General features: G+C 38.2%; 1 protein-coding gene across 1 annotated transcript; it reads left to right on the forward strand.

Annotated features, from left to right (window-relative positions):
- Window positions 1-2,870: 2,870 nt before the first annotated feature.
- On the forward strand, window positions 2,871-8,712 carry fzd6 (frizzled class receptor 6). Its single transcript, XM_046877735.1, has 7 exons — window positions 2,871-2,938; window positions 3,058-3,144; window positions 3,786-4,165; window positions 6,019-6,215; window positions 6,365-7,379; window positions 7,502-7,650; window positions 8,005-8,712. The coding sequence occupies exons 3-7, from the start codon at window positions 3,980-3,982 to the stop codon at window positions 8,384-8,386; spliced, it is 1,929 nt and encodes a 642-aa protein (XP_046733691.1). The 5' UTR covers window positions 2,871-2,938; window positions 3,058-3,144; window positions 3,786-3,979; the 3' UTR covers window positions 8,387-8,712.
- The last annotated feature ends 11,771 nt before the right edge of the window (window positions 8,713-20,483 follow it).

A 20,483-nucleotide genomic window follows, 5' to 3' on the forward strand; every position in this document is an offset into this window, starting at 1 on the left:
ATGGGTAATGTAGTGCGTTTGTAACTTGGACTCGTGTGTTTCATCAAAAAAATATTTACATCCTTTTAATGATGTCACTTTATAATTTAGATGTTTAGAATTGTATTGTGCAGTAAGACATTTTGTGTATTGTTATTTATTTTTATTATAAGGAATTGGGTGAATGTAAAGACTACCTGCTTTTGTTGGAGTGGATGATGACAGTTAAGAGTTTTAGAGTTTTGGCTCAAACAAAATACATTACATGGCTAAAAGTCTGTGTACACTTAACCAACACACACACAACTGTGGGCTATAAACCGTTCCTACACAAATTGAAGCACACAAGTTACACTATTAATTCCATGTGTTACATTAGTACAATTAACAAAGACTACCATAGAGCAACCCTGCACCGTAGACTAAATTGGCAAATATTATCATGTGCACTGCCTCACTTTTAAATACCCTGCACAAATTGTATAGTTAATGTCTCTATCTTTATTTATTACTTTATTATTATTTTTATAGCACCACCACACTATCCAAATTTCTTGTACATGCAACCCATGATACTTGGCAAATAGGGGACTAATCCTGAAATGGGATGACCAAACAGCACATATCAGCAGGGGCGCCGTTAGGGGGGGTGCAGAGTATGCCAGGCATATGGGCCCAAGAGAACGCCAAGGGGCCCTACAATCATCAATTAAAAATTTTCCAATTAGTTTTTTTTTTCTCGTACATACACACATATATTTTAAATAATAACACTGTGGTGAAATTAAATAAATTCCCTGTAAATAAAATTCAACTATATTACCTTTATTATTAATAATATAACATATAACATATTAATATATTTATATATATATATATATATATATATATATATATATATATATATATATATATATATATGGGGGCCCAAAATTCTGTCTTGCATACCCCCCTTAAAACTGTTAATTGCGCCCCTGTATATCAGTGTTATGTTGAAATTACCACAGACTTTAGCCCTGTAATTTAATATAACGATAAGTCAAGTCAAGTTTATTTCTATAGCGCTTTTCACAACAGACATTGTCTCAAAGCAGCTTTACAGAAATTAACAGTTAAGGTGAACAATGTGTATTTATCCCTGATGAGCGTAATGACTGTGGCAAAGAAAAAATCCCTTAGATGTTATGAGGAAGAAACCTTAAGAGGAACCAGACTCAAACAGGGAACCCATCCTCATTTGGGTGACATTAAGAGTGTGATTATAGTCTTTAAACAATACAGAACACTGGAGAGAGAGAACTAACACGAGCACTGGAGTGTAAGATTATGAGTAATGATCTTTCTGCAGTCTTTTACAGTCATTGTGGTTATAAAACTAGTAGCTACTAAACAACTCATAAAATAGCTCAACATTTGCGATCATCACAGATCCAACACCAGCTTCTCCATGCCAGAGCTTTTAAACACTCAAGGAGGTCCAGTGTCCAAACTCCACATGCAGTGGGATCCAATTGGCACTGGTACGTCTCTAGATGGTTGGAGATGTTTGCGAGTTCGGCATCTACTTCTTTAAAGGTCCACAATCTTCATGAGGTGGGACGTGACTGGGGCTGAAGCAACCTCAGGTTGCCTCGAGATGCGTAGTGAAAGAGAAGCAGTGGAGAGAAATTAGTGTAGCTGCTGTTCATGATATTAACAGCACAAGTTGATAATGTGCATTTGATCAGATGTTCTGGAGCACAAGGTTATGTTGTGATGCGTGTTATGTGTAGGCTTTGCTAAAAAGATATGTTTTTAAGAACGTGTATTAATCCTTATTTCTCTCTCCCTGTCACCCCTCTGTTCTCTCTCTCTCTCTCTCTCTCTCTCTCTCTCTCTCTCTTTCTGTCTAGTTAAATATACTATTAAGGTACCAATGATTAGTGATTCTTTCCCTTTCTTCTTTTTGGATCTGCCTGATTCATCAATACCCTACCTCTGGATGGAGTTCTCTTTAATTGAAGAACATGTTGTGCAGCTGAGAATAGTTCCACATGAACAGCTTAAAGATGGCTTAGGACTGCAATTTGCATGAACAGTCCTGCATTCAACTACCAATCACTGAACAGCACACCTTAACAATCAAGAACTATAATATATGGACATTCTGTGCCACCCATATGAAGATGGGCTTCCTTTTGAGGAAAACAGGTTCCCTTTCACTCAAGGTTTCTTCCTCAAAATATCTTGACGAGTTCTTCCTTGCCACTGTCGCCACTGTTTTGCTAATTAGAGATAAATTCAGATGTATAACTTATTTACTTATCTATATAAAGCTGCTTTGGGACAATATACACTGTTTAACAGCACTATGCAAATAAAACTGAATCGAATTAAATTGAATTTAAAGTAGTTTGTGTATATAAGAAATAGTTTTGGAAGTATATTCGTGTTGTACATTTTCATTACATTTTCTTAACTGATAGAGGCTTTGTAAACAAGTTTCAAAAAGACACCATTTAGCAATTACAGATAGGGATATGTCGTGAGAAATTCTGTCAGTCTGTGTCTTTGGCCTCCTATGTGAGGCAAGACTTTAGGGGGCTGAGATGGCATAAGACATAAGATATTTTGTGCAAATTTCATGTGGAACACTATCATTTATGGACGTCGGATACAAACTTATATTATGACATGAATTTTTAATCAGTTCTCAGAAAGGGCAAGCAAATTTAAATGTACAGATGTATCTGCAAAAACAATTCAGGCATTTCATATTTCATGTTTATATTTGTTGAGATTTTTTCTAAAATGTGAGACAGTTGTGTGCTCCATAGAACATACTCCGCCATGGATTTTCCATAGGGACACTGAAATGTGGGTGGGGTTAGGACACGAGCAGCCACTAGAGGGCGTCGGAGACACTTTTGCTTCACTTTTCAATCTCTTTCTCGTTGTCTGTCTTTTACAGGCAGTAAAGGTTCTCGTTTACTTCGTAGTTTCGTATTTTATTATTCAGTTAAAATATATATTTAGATCATAGCATCCGGGCAAATTTAATATATAATTAAAAATATGTATTGATTCCTTAATTCCCAGGAAGAACTAGACTACGGAGCGGAGACTGCACTCTGTTAGAAGAGGTGAAACTTTGTTTGCAGAATGTGACGAATAACAGGAATAAACGTAAGTGGGGAACATGGGGCACAAAACAAAGCAAAATAACTGTATACTGATGGAAATTGTATTGCACAGAAAGCTGTATTTAGAGCATACACTCTGTATTTGGCTGTAGGAGTGTTATGAAAACATGAAACCTACGACTGCTTTGTAATGGTCGACATGAGACTTCCGGACAAAAGAAAGCGTCCGCTTTTGTCGAATTTCGTCAAAATTGTCAAAAACCCGACTAGACTCATTCCTGTAAGCCTGGATAGTTTAGTGTTTTGAATCCGTGAAACTATCACATTAGGTCGGTGTAATTTTACAAACAGTAAATCCATTTTAGACAACCACCTTTAAGGCGTAACCTGAAAACTTCCCGACATTCCAGGATCAGCAGCGTGTCTAAACCAGAAGCCTGAAAATATGTTTAATCACAATGTTTTAAAGTATCTGTTTCTCTTCCAATTTCACATCAACAAAAAATAAAGAGTCAAATCAAGAGAAAGGTTGTTTTGGTCAGATTTGCCGCAAAGTCCACTTTTATTTTGCATTAAGAAGTGTGTGCTGTTTAATACCAAGCAATGAGAAACAGGTTAAAGTTGTGTCTCATGCTTGCTGCTTTTTGCATTTCCATGACTTTGTTGTGTGGATCTCTGTTTTAGGCTCCTTGTGTGTTGGATTAATTTGTGCTCAAATCTGGCTTGTGGTCATAAAGTCAAAGTGTTGCTCGTCTCCATGGACATGGACGTACCTTTTGCCCAAAAGCCAAACAACACAGCCTTTCAGTTGTGCCCAAAATACTGAGCAAGTTTGGTTTTCTACAGTAGCGCTAAACACCGTGGCGTAGTAGTTCACCATGTGGAGTTGCACCTGGCTTTGGCTGTGTGTGTGTGCGGTGCATCTGGACACATGCCTGACACATAGCATGTTCACCTGTGAACCGGTGCACGTGCAATGGTGTAACACCATGCCGTACAACATGACCTTCTTCCCTAACATGTTTGAGCATTACGACCAGGATGTTGCTGCTATCAAGATGAAGGTGGGGCTTTATCTCAATACTAACCACACTCAAATGTACTAGTTTCATGTATACTGTGTTTTCAGTAACCCAGCATTGGGTATTTCGGTGACTGTGACATGGTTTCAGCTGTCATTTGTCAGTCATTGGAGACTGACACAGGTGTGATACACACATTTAAGTGCTAACTGGGTTTTAACTCGCCTAACAAGACCTTACAAACTGATCAGGGATAAGTGACATGAGTAATTATAAAAAAGGTGGGTAACCACTCAGTAATCCAGTTTGCCATAATTCCCTGAAAAAGTGAAAGGTGATTAAACTAGGTTTTCATCATGGACCTAGAACAACTGGAACAATCTTCCATAACTTCTGTTTGGTCTCTTTATTGTAGGTACTAACAAAAAACCTGCACCTTTTGACCATTTAGTGCTTTATATGCCATTATTAGTGTTTTGTATTATAAATTGTATTCACAACTGAACTATTTTATGCACCTAATGTATCATTCAGAAATCAGTTCTATACAGTGATTCAGGATAGAGGTAACCAAAGTGGGAACTGGTTTTCATTCTTGCTGACATTGTATTTGTTTTTAGCTTAGCAATGTATCTGCTTAAGTTTCAATTGAGGTACTGGAGTCGATAAACACAATAAAGCAGAGTTGCTTAAATTGTGGGGCATGCAGTATTAAAAGTAAGTTGCAGTTTATTAAAAATAAGACGATACAAGGCTTACAACATCAAAATGTCTTAATATTAAAGCTATTAAATTAAATTCATAATATTTTTATTAAATCACATTAAATGCATACATTTATTAGGGACTTGTGCAAGTTGTCAAGAAACTAGGAAGGTGGGCTCATGCAGAAAAAGTTTCATACTTTCACTGCCGAAATCAATGTAATTGTGAGTATCCGGAGAGACTGTGGAATAGTAAGAGCACTATGTTATTATAAAGTAATAATTGTACTTACAATGGGTATAAATATCTGCACACACAAACAAAACCAACAACAGATAAATAATGTCAGAAATACCCCCGAATGTGAAATTACAATCTACATCTTGACCTGCTAATACTTTCCACTTTTTCTTGCGAAAAACATTCTAGATTCATTAAATGTAAGAGCATCTTCTACACATAGCTTGCATAAGTTTACCTCAAATATTCTGAGTTGGCTTCAGGTCTCGGCTCTGGCTAGGTCATAAAATACAATTTGATGGTTCTAAGGTTAAGCCAATGCTTTTATCCTTTGTCATGTTAAATAGTGGAATTAATTCCATATTCAGTGTTTTAGAAGACAACTAAAATCATCTGGTATTTATAGCAAACCATTATTCCCTCCACCTCACCTGAAGAAAAGTAATGTGGGTATGGTGTGCTTTATGGATTTATGGATATCTTTTTACAGTTGTTCTCATCAGACCATAATACACTTTGGCAAAGGGTTTGCTTGGTTAATTTGGATGTGTTTTTTTTTTGTTTTTTTAAACTGATGACTTTTTTTTCTAGTCATCCTACCTCATAGCCATAACATAAAATAGAATATATGAAGAATATGAGAGATTGTTTTTCACATATTCAACATAGTTGATGTTTGTCATGAAGCTAAAACATATACTAAATTTGCATCATCAGCATAGCAGTGAAAGCTAAAATCGTCCTTATGAATAATTTGTACACTGAGGAAGCAAATATAGGTTTTATGGGCAGTGGGCTAAGAACAGAGTAGGGCTCAGAGTAATTAATAAAAGGCATCAGAGTAATTAATAAAAGTATTAAGTATATACAAATCATAGAAACAATTTATAGAAGGGCATTTTCTGTTATGCCTGAGACATAGTTCAACCTCTTTGTTTTTGCATTTTCAGCACTTCATGCCACTGGTTAGTCTACACTGCTCGCCAGATGTGCATTTGTTCTTGTGCCAAGCCTTTGTTCCAGAGTGTACACAGCAGACACAAGTGCATCAGCCCTGTAGAGAGCACTGTGTGCGCGTCCTCTCTGACTGTACAAAAGACATGCTAACCTTCGACATCACTTGGCCATCGGAGCTGTCTTGTGACAGGTCTCAAAACACACACAGCACATTCTTATTCCTTTTTTATATTTTTTTAAAGTTTATCCAACATATAGTTATAATGAATACTTATTTAACCATTTAAAATAATGCACATTCTCGAGGTTCATAATAAAGTTTTTCTCTTTGTGATTTAGGCTAAAGCCCTGTCGCACCTCTACAGATGAATCTACAGAGCTTCCTCAAAAAGACATAACAACACCCAAAGCATCTTTATTAGCCAGTAGAGAATTGGGCTTCTGGTGTCCTTTACAGTTGAAGACCCGTTCTGGTCAGGCTTCCTCCTTCCTGGGTGCTCAGGATTGTGCCCCTCCATGTGATAACATGTACTTCAAAAGACACGAGATTGAGTTTGCCAAGAAGTTTATCGGCATCACCTCTGTTGTGTGCTTGTGTGCCACGCTATTTACTTTCTTTACCTTCCTCATCAATGTCAAGCGTTTCCGCTACCCAGAGCGTCCAATTGTCTTCTATTCCATCTGCTACAGCTTTGTGTCTCTTATTTACTTTATCGGCTTCCTGCTGGGTAATGAGACGGCATGTAACAAGCCAAACATGCCCACCACTGTATCCACAGTGGTGCAGGGGAGCCAGAGCAAAGTCTGTACACTGCTCTTCATGATGCTCTACTTTTTCTTCACTGCTGGTATGGTCTGGTGGGTCATTCTCACAATCACATGGTTTCTTGCAGCAAGGCCCAAGTGGAGCTGTGAGGCTATCGAGAAGAAGGCTGTGTGGTTCCATGCAGTGGCCTGGGGCCTTCCAGGGAGCCTTACCGTCATCCTGCTGGCCCTCAACAAGGTGGAGGGGGATGGTATCAGTGGTGTGTGCTTTGTTGGCCTATATGACTTGACAGCCCTGAGATGGTTTGTGCTGGCTCCACAGGCTCTTGGTGTCATAACTGGACTCTCATTTCTCCTTGCTGGCATTGTTTCACTTAATCATGTGCGACAAGTGATCCAGCATGATGAGCGCAACCAGGAGAAGCTGAAGAAGTTCATGATACGCATAGGTGTGTTCAGTGGCCTGTACCTGCTTCCTCTACTCACACTGCTGGCCTGCTACTTGTATGAACAGGCCCTGCGGGGCATCTGGGAGAACACATGGATCACTGAACACTGTCAGGAGTATAGCATCCCCTGCCCGTACAGAGTGAGCCCTGATTTTCTTATATTGAACTTAGACTGATGAGCACAAATATATTATTTCAGTGAAAGTGATTAGAAATGAATGCATGTATTGCAGTTTTATCTTGTGATTTTTTTCCTTTATAGAAAATTGATGCTGCTCACCCAGATTTATCACTGTTCCTGATTAAATACCTGATGACACTTGTAGTCGGCATCTCAGCCGTTTTTTGGGTTAGCAGTAAGAAGACCTGGTCAGAGTGGGCCTACTTTTTCAACAGAACACGCAAGAAAGAGTGAGGCCTATTACCTTTCCCTGACACTAATAATTATAAATAATTCTAAAGTCATGATTGAAATTACATTTAGATCAGAGAAATATAATAACAAAACCTATTAAAATTTGTGTTTTTTGATAGGAGATTAAAAAAGTCAGAGATAAAATGACAGTGTTCATTAGTAAAATGACTCTTTGCTAATGTCTGTTGACCAGAACAACACTGTTTGAACTTTTACAGCAATGGTGGCTACTGTGGGTCCCTCTACTGAAAATATTTCTCATCTTTAAAACAGCAGTTGTTTTTGCGCGTACATAATGATTTTACTATAAACTATACACTATAACACAATCTATTCTTTCTCTCTTCCAGCCCTATCAGTGAGAGTCGGCGTGTGTTGCAAGAGTCTTGTGAATTCTTCCTGAAGCACAACAGCCGTGTGCAGCATAAGAAAAAACACTACAAGTCTGGCTCACACAAGCTCAAGGTCATCTCCAAGTCAATGGGCACAAACACTAGTGCTGAAACAACCAACACTACTAACCATGACTTAACTTTCACCACTACCAACTTCTACAAGGGAACACCTGGTTCAGGGTCTGAGATGCGAGGTTCATCTAAATCATCTGCACAGGAGCAGGCTGCCTCGGGTAAGGTGTCCAGTCAGAACAGCAAGGATCAAAAGAGCAGCAAGTCTGGCAGTTCCATTCGAGTCAGTGGCAATGGGGAGCCTCAGAAAAGTGAACTCGCCTAGTAAAGGCTCTGAACTGGTCTTACAACTAAATTTAATTTAACATCATCTTAAAGACCATAAATGAATTGAAGGATAAAAAAAAGTTCATATCTGTTCCTATTCCACTGTGGGCCAAAATAGAGCTTTAAAATCAGGGCCAGAACACCAGATACTGAAAAAATGTGTAAATGATGCTAATGTATTTCATTATCAAAATAGAACATTTTTTGATACTTTAAATCTTGTGCTGGAAATACTCAATTTAGCCCGTTTCAGGTTCTAACACTACCAATTTGTGGGAGAAGTACAAGGAGTTTTAAACCATTAAAACTGTTACATTTAAACTATATCTATCTTAAAAGCATGCCCTTATATTTCCCTTTTAGTAAGCCTACCAGTATTTTACTACTAATACATTATTTATTGAGCACTGGAATTAATGATATTGTTTTTGGTTCTTTTTTATGAAACAATAGTAGAAGAATGTGCCTTAAAGAAATCCTATCTTGTTTTTATCACCTTTACTCTACTACATACTGTGCCTAAGAACATAAAATCACTTGAGTGTAATTATTCTCATTACTAAATAAGGTAATAAGCACAGGCCCCCATTGGCTTTCATATATTATATGTTTATTATATGTTTATGAACAAAAGCATGGCCTGTTTGACACCTGCTTTACAGAGTAAGTCCAGTTATATATCTAATTCGGCTCTTTTTTTTTTTAACTTATTGTTTCCTGGGTTAAGGGTAGGTGATTGAAAATCTTGCTATGCAAGCCAGATTCACTTTGGCCACAAGACACTACCCATCACAACCGGTGCAGTGTCCCCCCCAAAGTAACTGTCTATGTGCTTCATTTGAAGTTTGCTGCCAAAATGACATGCTGCAGTCTGTTGTTTGTTCTTATTTTGAAATCACCAATATCAGTTCTGCCCTACGGCCAGAAACAAGTCGAGTTTATCAGAAATATGCACACACTGCACAGACCTGTTCATTTTACCTTTAGCACACTAAATATAAAGAATGAGTTTTAAAATATGTTGCAATGAAATGTTACCATACATCCTAAAAAACCTGGAATATATCTAGTATTTCTCTCATGGAAAACATGGAAAGTGAAAAATGTGATCAAATGTTTTGGAAATATTCCTGAGGTGCTGGATTATTGGATTTGCTGTTATACCTGGATTATTCGTCTGCTGTTCTAAAGAGTTGATAAGTGGCTGGGTTTTATTTGTTTGTTTGTTTTCTTTTTTAGAATTGTACACTGGATAAATAGCACACCTTTCTGGTGTATAATTATGATTAACATGAGGTGGAAGGGTATATTAACACTGTAGTTATGTGTCATATATTTAGTTTACAGTTTATACTGTATAATCATCTAAATATGCTTTCCCTGCTTAATTAACCGGTAGAAAATGAGTATTGCTTTTTTATGTAGCTAATACAATGCATTTACACTTTTTATTTTAATTTAGATGAAATCGAAAGATGGCACAATGCTTTTTAACAATGATCTTTTTTTTTGTTGTTAATAAAAACATTGTGTTTGTTCTTGACACTTTAGGAATTTAAATTGGACATTAGTTTTTGTAAATTAAAACACTGGATGTAATTCACCATGAATTGAATGCAAGTCTGATAAAAAAAAAAAAAAAAAAACATTTATTGTGTTACTGCATCGTTTCTGCTAGTTGAAAGTACTTATGTGAGAGACATAAGGCCAAATGTTTATTAATATCTAGTAAACATTTATCAAAACTTACACTAATTTACACCTCATGTTAAAATACCTTTCTTTGTTCGGAATGTATGCTTTGTAAATGTTAACTTTGCTAAGTGGGATAAGTATTTATGTGGTGATGGAAAAAAATATATAATGACATGGAACAGCCATTTGGCACTCAATTACTTCATGCCACTGTTTAAGGAGAAATAGGTTTATCTTATTTTTCATATTTTCTATTTTATGATGTTGGTATTTTGCAAAATATTATTTTCAATCATTATGTATTTAATTTCTTTTTGTATTTTGCTATAAATAATTATAATAAAACATTTTCAGATAAGCCACGCCTCGTTTGTGCTTTTATATATTTCTTATGTATAAGGCTAAAGCATGTAGTATTTTCTTTTATAATATATACAGTGAGGGAAATAATATATGAATTATTTATATATATATATATATATATATATATATATATATATATATATATATATATATATATATATATATATATATATATATATATATATATATATATAATACACTGGCGAACCCAGCCATTAGGGGGGCACAAGCCAGTGCACTCTTAGTGCCGGTCCCAAGCCCGGGTAAATGGGGAGGGTTGCGTTAGGAAGGGCATCCAGCATAAAACATGTGCCAAATCAAATATGCGGATCACAAATGAGAATTTCATACCGGATCATTCGAAGCCCGGGTTAACAACGACCGCCACAGGTATCGTTAGCCGACAGGGTACCGGTGGAAATTGGGCTACTGTTGGCCGAAGGAGGAGAAGGAGAGGAGGAAGACGTCTACAGAGACGGCAGGAAAAGGAGCAGTGTAGGAGAGTAAAGGTTAGGGTTGGTACTTTAAATGTTGGTACTATGACGGGTAAAGGGAGAGAGGTAGCTGATATGATGGAGAGGAGAAAGGTAGATATGCTGTGTGTTCAGGAGACCAAGTGGAAAGGGAGTAAGGCCAGGAACATTGGAGGTGGGTTTAAACTGTTTTATCATGGTGTGGATGGGAAGAGAAATGGTGTAGGGGTGATTCTGAAGGAAGAGTACAGTAAGAGTGTAGTAGAGGTGAAGAGAGTTTCTGATAGGGTGATGATCGTGAAGGTGGAAGTTGAAGGGATGATGATAAATGTCATCAGTGCCTATGCTCCACAAGTTGGCTGTGAGATGGAGGAGAAGGAAAGATTCTGGAGTGAATTAGATGAAGTGGTAGATGGTGTATCTAGGAAAGAACGATTGGTGATTGGGGCAGACTTTAAGCAGAGGAATGTGGAAGGGCAGATGGTGGTAGATTTTGCTAAAAGGATGGAAATGACAGTGGTGAACACGTATTTTAAGAAGAAGGAGGATCATAGGGTGACGTATAAGAGTGGAGGAAGGTGCACACAGGTGGACTATGTGCTATGCAGGAGATGCAACCTGAAGGAGATTGGAGACTGTAAGGTGTTGGCAGGGGACAGTGTAGCTAGGCAGCAGGACCAGATGGCATCACAGGTCGGGTTCTGAAAGCCTGTGCTGACCAGCTAGCACCGGTGTTCACTGAGATATTCAACCTTTCTCTGGAACAGTCTGTTGTCCCCTCATGTTTTAAACAGTCCACCATTGTTCCTGTCCCGAAGAAACCCCAGCCTGCCTGCCTCAATGACTACCGCCCTGTAGCTTTGACCTCAGTAGTGATGAAGTGCTTCAAGGGGCTGGTCAGAGACTTCATCACTGCGTCACTACCAGACACACTGGACCCATTACAGTTTGCGTACCATCAGAACCGCTCTACTGAGGACGGCATTGCTCATCTCCTCCACACCACGATGAGCCACCTGGACCAAAGAAATGGGAATTATGCAAAGATGTTGTTCGTGGACTACAGTTCAGCGTTTAACACCATAATTCCCTCCACACTCACCTCTAAGTTGTAGGTCCTGGGACTCAGCCAGCTGCTGTGTCAATGGATCTCTAACTTCCTGACAGACAGACCACAAGCCGTACGGATGGGAAAACACACCTTATCCACCCTCACCCTCAGCACTGGAGCTAACCAGGGTTGTGTTCTGAGCCCCCTGCTGTACTCGCTGTACACATATGACTGTATGGCCACATCCAACTCCACCACCATTATCAAGTTTGCTGACGACACTGTTGTGGTGGGCCTGATCAACAACAACGACGAGATGGCCTACCTACAGGAGGTTAAAAACCTGGAGAGATGGTGCCAGGAGAACAACCTTCTCCTGAACGTCAGCAAGACTAAGGAGTTGATCGTGGACTTCAGCACAAAGCGCGAGTGGTCATACCAACCGCTAAACATCTACGGGACTCCAGTGGAAAGAGTGGACAGTTTCCGGTACTTCGGTGTTCACATCAAACAGGATCTGTCTTGGTCCTGTCACACTAACACCCTGGTGAAGAAGGCCCGACAGCGTCTGTACCATCTGAGACGCTTAAGGGACTTTAAACTACCCTCTCAGGTGCTAAAGACTTTCTACACCTGCACCATTGAGAGCGTCCTGACGGGTAGCATCACTTCCTGGTTCGGGAACAGCACCATGCAGGACAGGCGAGCCCTCCAGAGGGTGGTGCGTTCATCTACAGCAATGGACTCTTTTCTTTGTTGCGTTCAGGGAAACGCTTCCGCTCCCTGAAAGCGAACACAGAGAGAATGAGGAGGAGCTTCTTCCCGCAGGCCATTCGGTGTTTAAACCAGGAAACACCCAGGATCTAAAAGCTGGTCCACTCTCTCTATCATCACACTTCTTCTCTGTACAGATCTCACCTTTCGCACCATGACACTTTAAACTCTGGACTTGCACAGCAAAGTGCACTTTATATTTATTTATTTTAAACCACACCATTCTGCACACGGACACGTTACACCACACCATACCGCACACGGACGCTTTATGGACACTCTACACCACACCATACCGCACACGGACACTTATGGACCCTTACACCACACCATACCGCACACGGACACTTTATGGACACTTTACACCACACCATACCGCACACGGACACTAACGGACCCTTACACTACACCATACTGCACACGGACACTTTAGACAACCCACCACTAAAACTTTGTTACACATTTGTTTACTGTTTCACTGTCTACTGCTATAAGAAATATTTTGTATATACATTTTTCTCTTTGTTCACATACATATCTTTATATATCCTTTATATCTTATATTCTTATATTTTATTTTATATAGTTTTTATACTTTATACTTTATTTATCTGCTTTTTTTTCTTTCTTCCCACCCTATTCCCCTCATGCCGGACCGTCGTATAAAGCATTTCACTGCATGTCGTACCCTGTATGTATGTGTATGTTATGAATAAAATTTGATTTGATTTGATTTGATTTGAATTATATAGGAGGAGTTAATTATTGTTTGTGATCTCAAGGGAGCTGGGACCACAGTCACCAAGAAAACAATTGATAACACACCGAGGTCCTTCTGCTCAAGAATGCACATGACCAGACATGTCTGAAGTTTGCCAATGAACCCCTGAATAATTCAGAAAAGGCTTGAGAAAATGTGATGTGGTCAAATGAGCTCTTTAGCATCAACTCCACTCACCATGTTTGGAGGCAGAGAAATGAAAAATATGACTCCAAGAACACCATCCCCACTGTCAAACATGGAGGAGAACACATTCTGCTTTGGGGCTGTTTCTCTGCTAAGGGTAAAAGAAGACTTCACCACATAAACGGGGCCATGCAGTGTAGAATCTTGGATGAGAACCTGCTGGCCTCAACCAGATCACTGAAGATGGGTGGTGGAAGGGGTTGTCCAGCATGACAATGACTAAAAACATACGGCTAAGGCAACAATCTGATCTTGAAGCCCATTCTAGCTTTGTGCAAGTCTACAAACTTGCCCCTAATGTCCTTTAAAGCTCTTGGGTCTTGCCTATGGTGGTGGAGAGGTTTAAATAAAAGATTGATTCTGTGAGTGGAGTCTTTTATACACATAACGAGTTCATATTAGAGTACTTTTTCTAAAGGGGCAAGACTAATTTGGTCACGTGACAGGGCAGCTCAAAAAAATACTCTTGTTTCAAAGTAAATATGGTGTTTTAAATGACATAAATCATCAGGTCACCAAATTGAACTTTTGCTATGTTTCCACATGGACAGTTTTAATTGGCAGATGTGTGCATCATGGCAGATTTTGGTGCTTGATCTGAGACTTGGTGCATCATGAAAACAAATATTTAATGATAAAAAATTATTTTTCGGTGAAGTTTATTATTATTTTTTTTATATCTGAGTAAAGAAAGGGCGTGAATAAATCTGTATTGCATTGCCTCTTTTATATGTTTTTATATAATTAGTAAAAATGGTCAAACAGAAATTGCCCTTCATTAATCGCACATTAATAAGATTTGTCGGTAATTTGCGTTAGCATTGTTATTAACGCATAACATTATGACTTTATAACATTATGACTAGTGAGCGAATAACACTAATTATCTATTCATTATGGCACCTGTTAGTGGGTGGGTTGATGTGTTGGAAGCAGGAACAATAGGCAAGCGTAAGGATTTGAGCGAGTTTGACCAAAATTGTGATGGTTTGACGATTGGGTTAGAGCATCTCCAAAACTGCAGCTCTTGTGGGATGTTCCCGGTCTGCAGTGGTCAGTATCTATCAAAAGTGCTCCAATGAAGGTATAGTGGTGAACCAGCAGCAGGGTCATGGGTGGTCAAAGCTCACTGATGCACATAGGGAGCAAAGGCTGGCCCGTGTGGTCTGATCCAACAAACGAGCTCCTGTAGCTCAAATTGTTGAAGAAGTTAATGCTGTTAATATTTGATTAGTCAGAACTGTTTTGGCAGCAAAAGCTAGACCAACACAATTTTAGGTGGATTGTCATAATGTTATGCCTGGTCGGTGTGTGCATGCATGTATGTATGTGTGAATATAGAACACACACATATACTCACATATATACAATATATGGACAAAAGTATTTGGATACCATACCTGTCCTGCCATATGTGGTTCTTCTCCAAACTGTTACCACAAAGATGGTGGCACACAGTTGTACAGGACGTCTTTGGATGCAGTATAATAACATTTTGCGTTCACTTGAACTTGGAAACACAAATCTGTTCCAGCACAGCAATGCCCCTGTGCACATAGTGAGCTCCATAAAGATATGGTTTACATAGTTTATAGAGGAAGATCTTGAGTGTCCTGCTATAAAGTTTTGATCTAAACCCTACTGAATACATTTGGGATGAATTGGAACACTGACTGCACCCCAGGCCTCCTCACCCTACATCAGTACCTGACTGTACTAAAACCATGGTGGCTGATGAACACACATGTCCACATGCACATTTTAAGAATCTGGTGGAACATCTTCCCAGAAGAGTGAAAGGATTATAAGAGCAAATTGGGACTAAATGTGGAATGCAATCCTTAAATATGCTAGATATTTATCTGCACTTTTGCACGACTGCTACATTTTGCACTTCTGGTAGATGCCAAACTGCATTTCATTGCTGTGTACCTGTACAATGCATTGACAATAAAGTTGTATCTATCTATCTATCTATCTATCTATCTATCTATCTATCTATCTATCTATCTATCTATCTATCTATCTATCTATCTATCTATCTATCTATCTATCTATCTATCTATCTATCTATCTATCTATCTATCTATCTATCTATCTATCTATCTATCTATCTATCTATCTATCTATCTATCTATCTATCTATCTATCTATCTATCTATCTATCTATCTATCTATCTATCTATCTATCTATCTATCTATCTATCTATCTATTCATCTATCTATCTATCTATCTATTCATCTATCTATCTATCATTCATCTATCTATCTATCATTCATCTATCTATCTATCTATATCTATCTATCTATTCATCTATCTATCTATATCTATCTATCTATCTATCTATCTATCTATCTATCTATATCTATCTATCTATCTATCTATCTATCTATCTATCTATCTATCTATCTATCTATCTATCTATCTATCTATCTATCTATCTATCTATCTATCTATCTATCTATCTATCTATCTATCTATCTATCTATCTATCTATCTATCTATCTATCTATCTATCTATCTATCTATCTATCTATCTATCTATCAAGCACATACCATATTTATGACCAGGTGTTTACAAACTTACGCACACGCACGCACGCACACGCATGTTTATTATGTTAATGTTTATAACAAAAAGCAGGCAATGCTATCTTAACCAGATTTAACCGTGTATATACAGTATATTAGCCTCTATAATAAATTTTTAAAACAAACTTATATTAAAGAGAAGGTTGGCACCAGGTTGCACCTCAGACTGTCCAGGAGCTTAGTGATGCTCTGGTCCAGATATGGGAGGAGATACCAGGACACCATCTGTTGTCTCATTAGACATTGTTGGGCATGCATACAGCACACAGGGGCCATACATATTACTGAGTACTATTTTGAGTTGCTGCAATAAAATTTCAAATAAATGAACTAGCCTGTCTCATAATTCTTTTTTACTTTTAATTTTCATGGTGTCCCTCTGTAGGTGGATAATCGCCATTTCTATCAAACAGTATCTTTATAGGTAACCGGCATGATTTTTTTACCATTGAGATCTAATGTGTTTTCAGAGTGTTCTTTTAATTTTTTGTAAGCAATGTATATTAAAACAGTTACAGAACACTTGCCCAAAAGTCTTGGGTACAGTCAAGATTGTTTTTGGCAAATGTAAGATGAGCCTTTGTGCTCTTTTTGGTCAGCAGTTGGTTTGGCCTTGGAACTCTCCCATGGATGTCAATTTTGCCCATTCTCTTTATTGTTGGATCTTGAACAATGACCTTAACCGAGGCAAGTGAGGCCTGTAGTTATTCAGATGTTGTTCTGGGTTCTTTTACGAGCTCCTGGATGAGTCATCGTTTCGCTCTTGGAGTAATTTTGAAGGCCAGCCATTTCTGGGAGGGTTTACAACTGTTCCAAGTTCTCCATTTGTGGATAATGACTCTCACTGTGGCTCTCTAGAGTTCCAAAGCCTTAGAAATGGCTTTTGTAGCACTTTCCAGACAGAAACATGCCAATTACCTTGTTTCTTATTTGTTCTTGAATTTCTTTTGATAATTTTTGCTTTTTAAAATCTTTTACCATGCTTCACTTTGTCAGACAGGTGTTAAGTGATTTCTTGATTCAACAAGCCTGGCAATAAACAGTTCTGGGTGTGGCAAGTGTGATAAATGTGCAAAAAATATATAGGCTCTATACTTGTCAAATGTACCTTTTTTATGAGCACACTGGTGAAATTCTTTCTCCACATATCCCAGGATTGTTCAAACTTGATGTAAGATGTTTATTTGGTTCGTTTTTGTATGAAGAGAGAGATAACATAAAAAAAAAAAAAACACTGGAATAAAAATGTGTTAAAATCTACTTTAATGTACACAGGCTGATTGGAAACAGATAAAACAGAGAAATAGAGCAATAGCGACATCTACAGGAGAGAAGTGGGGCGTTTCCGACAGTTTTTAGTCAGTCAGTAAGTAATGTTAGTGTTCAAATTGTGTTAAAGCGAGTATTTTACAGGATAATATATAGCGTTATATCAGATACAATTATTATTATTATTATTATTATTATTAATTGTAGTCATAGTACCTATAGTTTTACCCATATACCCTACCCACAGTAGGGTATGTGGTAAAAGAGAAAAAAATAATAAAACAAACAATATTTCACCAAATAACAGTTAAAATAAACTATTTGCAAATAATTTATAAAACACATTAGAGGTTCTTCACACTGAGATGTCAACACTAATTAGGATAAGCACCTGTTCCTTCCCTTTAGTTTCCCAACAGTTTGTTGTATTTACAAAACTATCTAAGGAAATTTGACACAAAATGCATACTTTTTTTAAAACATATACCCAGGATTGAAATGCCTTTAGATTTAGGACCAAAACAACTATTAGATGAACAACTAGATGAGTTGTTCCTATCCCCAGGAAAGCATTTCATCTTTTTGTGCACTGGTATAGTAACTAAAAAGTTCCTTATATATTATGTAACAACTAACAGACAACTGGCTAGCAGAAGGAGTATCATAGCTTAAGCTAGCTAGCCTCATAAATTGTCAATAAAATAGTGCTTTTACATTTAGTATATCTAATTTAGGTCTGGATCGCTACTGTATAGTTGATAGTTGCTAGTTAAACTTTAATAGTAAGTTGTTTTTACAATTGTATAATTTTGTTATGCAATAGCTTACACACAGCACATGGAAGTTTAAAAATAAACTTATGCAATTTACATAAATACTATTATTTTGTGTGCAGGATTTAAAATGTTAGGGAGGACGGCACAGAGTATGTATTGGTGTAGCCTCAATAGCCCACAAAAGTCTGCTGTGGGCATGTGATTCATGAATGTCCAGGGTAGAGATTTAACTGAAATTGCAATAAATCTGCAGATTATTCCTGTTATAGGCTAAATTTTCAGTTTAACTACGACGGCTACAAAGTCGTAGCAATACAAGAATAAAGTTCTAGCACTATGAGAAGAAAGTGACTATTTTCATAATCTTAGTTTTTTTAATTTTAATTTTATTTTTTATTTTTTTACACATGGCATTAAAACACCATTGTAATTAACAGAAAATGCTTTATTAGTAATCTAAATGCTGGCACAAATAATAATACAAATATAAATAAATTTAATCTTATCCCACTATTTTATTTTTGTTTTAGAGCAGGCAGAATTATAGATGTAACGAACCACATTTAAACGCTAACAAAAAACGTTTAATTTAATCTGTCAAATCTTAAACCTCAAAACAACTACTACTACTTCCTTCGGCTTCTTCCATTAGGGGTCGCCACAGGAGATCATCTGTCTCCATACCCCTCTGTCCTCTACACCTGTCTCTTTCCAACTAACTACCTGCATGTCTTCCCTCTACCATATCCATAAACATCTTTCTTGGTCTTCCTCTTTTTCTCCTTCCTGGTGACTCCATCCTCAGCATTCTCCTACCGATATACCCCATGTCCCTCCTATGCACATGTTCAAACCATCTCATTCGGGCCACTCTCATTTTGTCCCCAAAATGTCCAACATGCTCTGTCCCCTAATGAACTTGTTTCTTATACTGTCCATCCTCGTCACTCCCAATGAGAACCTCAACACCTCAGCTCTGCCACCTCCAGCAACACCTCCTGTCTTTTACTCAATGCTATGGTTTCTAAACCATACAACATCTCAGGTCTCACCACAGTCCTATAAACTTTCACTTTCACTCTTGCAGATACCCTTCTATCACAAATCACTCCTGTCACTCTTCTTCACCCACTCCACCCTGCCTGCACTCTTTTCTTCACTTCTCTAACACACTCTCTATTACTTTGCACTGTTGACCCCAGGTACCAGAACTCCCCCACCTTCTCCACCTCTTCTCCCTGCAACTGCACCACTCCACTGCCCTCCCTTTCATTCACACACATGCACTGTCTTACTCCTACTACCTTTAATTACCTCTCCAGGCTCTTCTCTACCTGCTCCCTACTCTCACCACAAATCATCATGCGCAAACATCATAGTCCCTGAAGACCCCTGTCTGACCTCATCCATCAACCTGTCACATCACCACTGCAATCCGTAAAGGGCTCAGAGCCGATCCTTGATGCAATCCAACCTCCACCTTGAACCAGTCTGTCGTTCCTACTGCACACATCACTGCACGATCCGATGCTGTTAAGCTACACTGTCCCCCGCCAACCCCTTAGTCTACAATCTCCTTTAGGTTGCATTTCCTACATAGGATATAGTCCCCCTGTCTCTGTAGACATCCTCCTCTCCTTCTCCTCCTTCAGCCAAAAGTAGCCCAATTTCCACCTGTACCCTGTTGGCTAACAATACCATTGGCGGTCATTGGTAACCTGGGCCTCGACCAGTCTGGAAAGAATTTCTGGTTTGTGATCTGCATATTTGATTCTGCACGTTTTACGCTGGATGCCTTTCCTAACGCAACACTCCCCAATTTCCGGGCTTGGGACTAGCACCAAGAGTGCACTGGCTTGTGCAACCCTAATGGCTGGGTTTTGCTCTGCAGAAACTGATAGTTTTCATTTTTTAATGCTGGCGAGTGACCATGTAATTAGCAAAATAATACACTGCAATGTGTGTGTTACATGCTTTTAACGCACTATGTGGATGTCTCTGTTTTGCATGAAGTGCATAAAGTCGTGTAATGCACACCAAGCCCTGGGTTATTAACTAATTAGAACTGCAAATACATTTTCATTTTTATGTTTGGACACGAGAGTTTCTTTTGTTTGCATTTTATATTTTAATG

This window comes from Silurus meridionalis, chromosome 21, assembly GCF_014805685.1.
Source record: "Silurus meridionalis isolate SWU-2019-XX chromosome 21, ASM1480568v1, whole genome shotgun sequence".
In the NCBI taxonomy this organism is placed as follows: Eukaryota; Metazoa; Chordata; class Actinopteri; order Siluriformes; family Siluridae; genus Silurus; species Silurus meridionalis.

Bases quoted from the DNA above. Each gene is read 5' to 3' on its own strand.
- fzd6 (XM_046877735.1), top strand. From the start codon at position 3,980: ATGTGGAGTTGCACCTGGCTTTGGCTGTGTGTGTGTGCGGTGCATCTG. The intron at 7,380-7,501 runs GTGAGCCCTGAT...TTTCCTTTATAG, and splicing joins GCATCCCCTGCCCGTACAGA to AAAATTGATGCTGCTCACCC. The intron at 7,651-8,004 runs GTGAGGCCTATT...TCTCTCTTCCAG, and splicing joins AACAGAACACGCAAGAAAGA to CCCTATCAGTGAGAGTCGGC.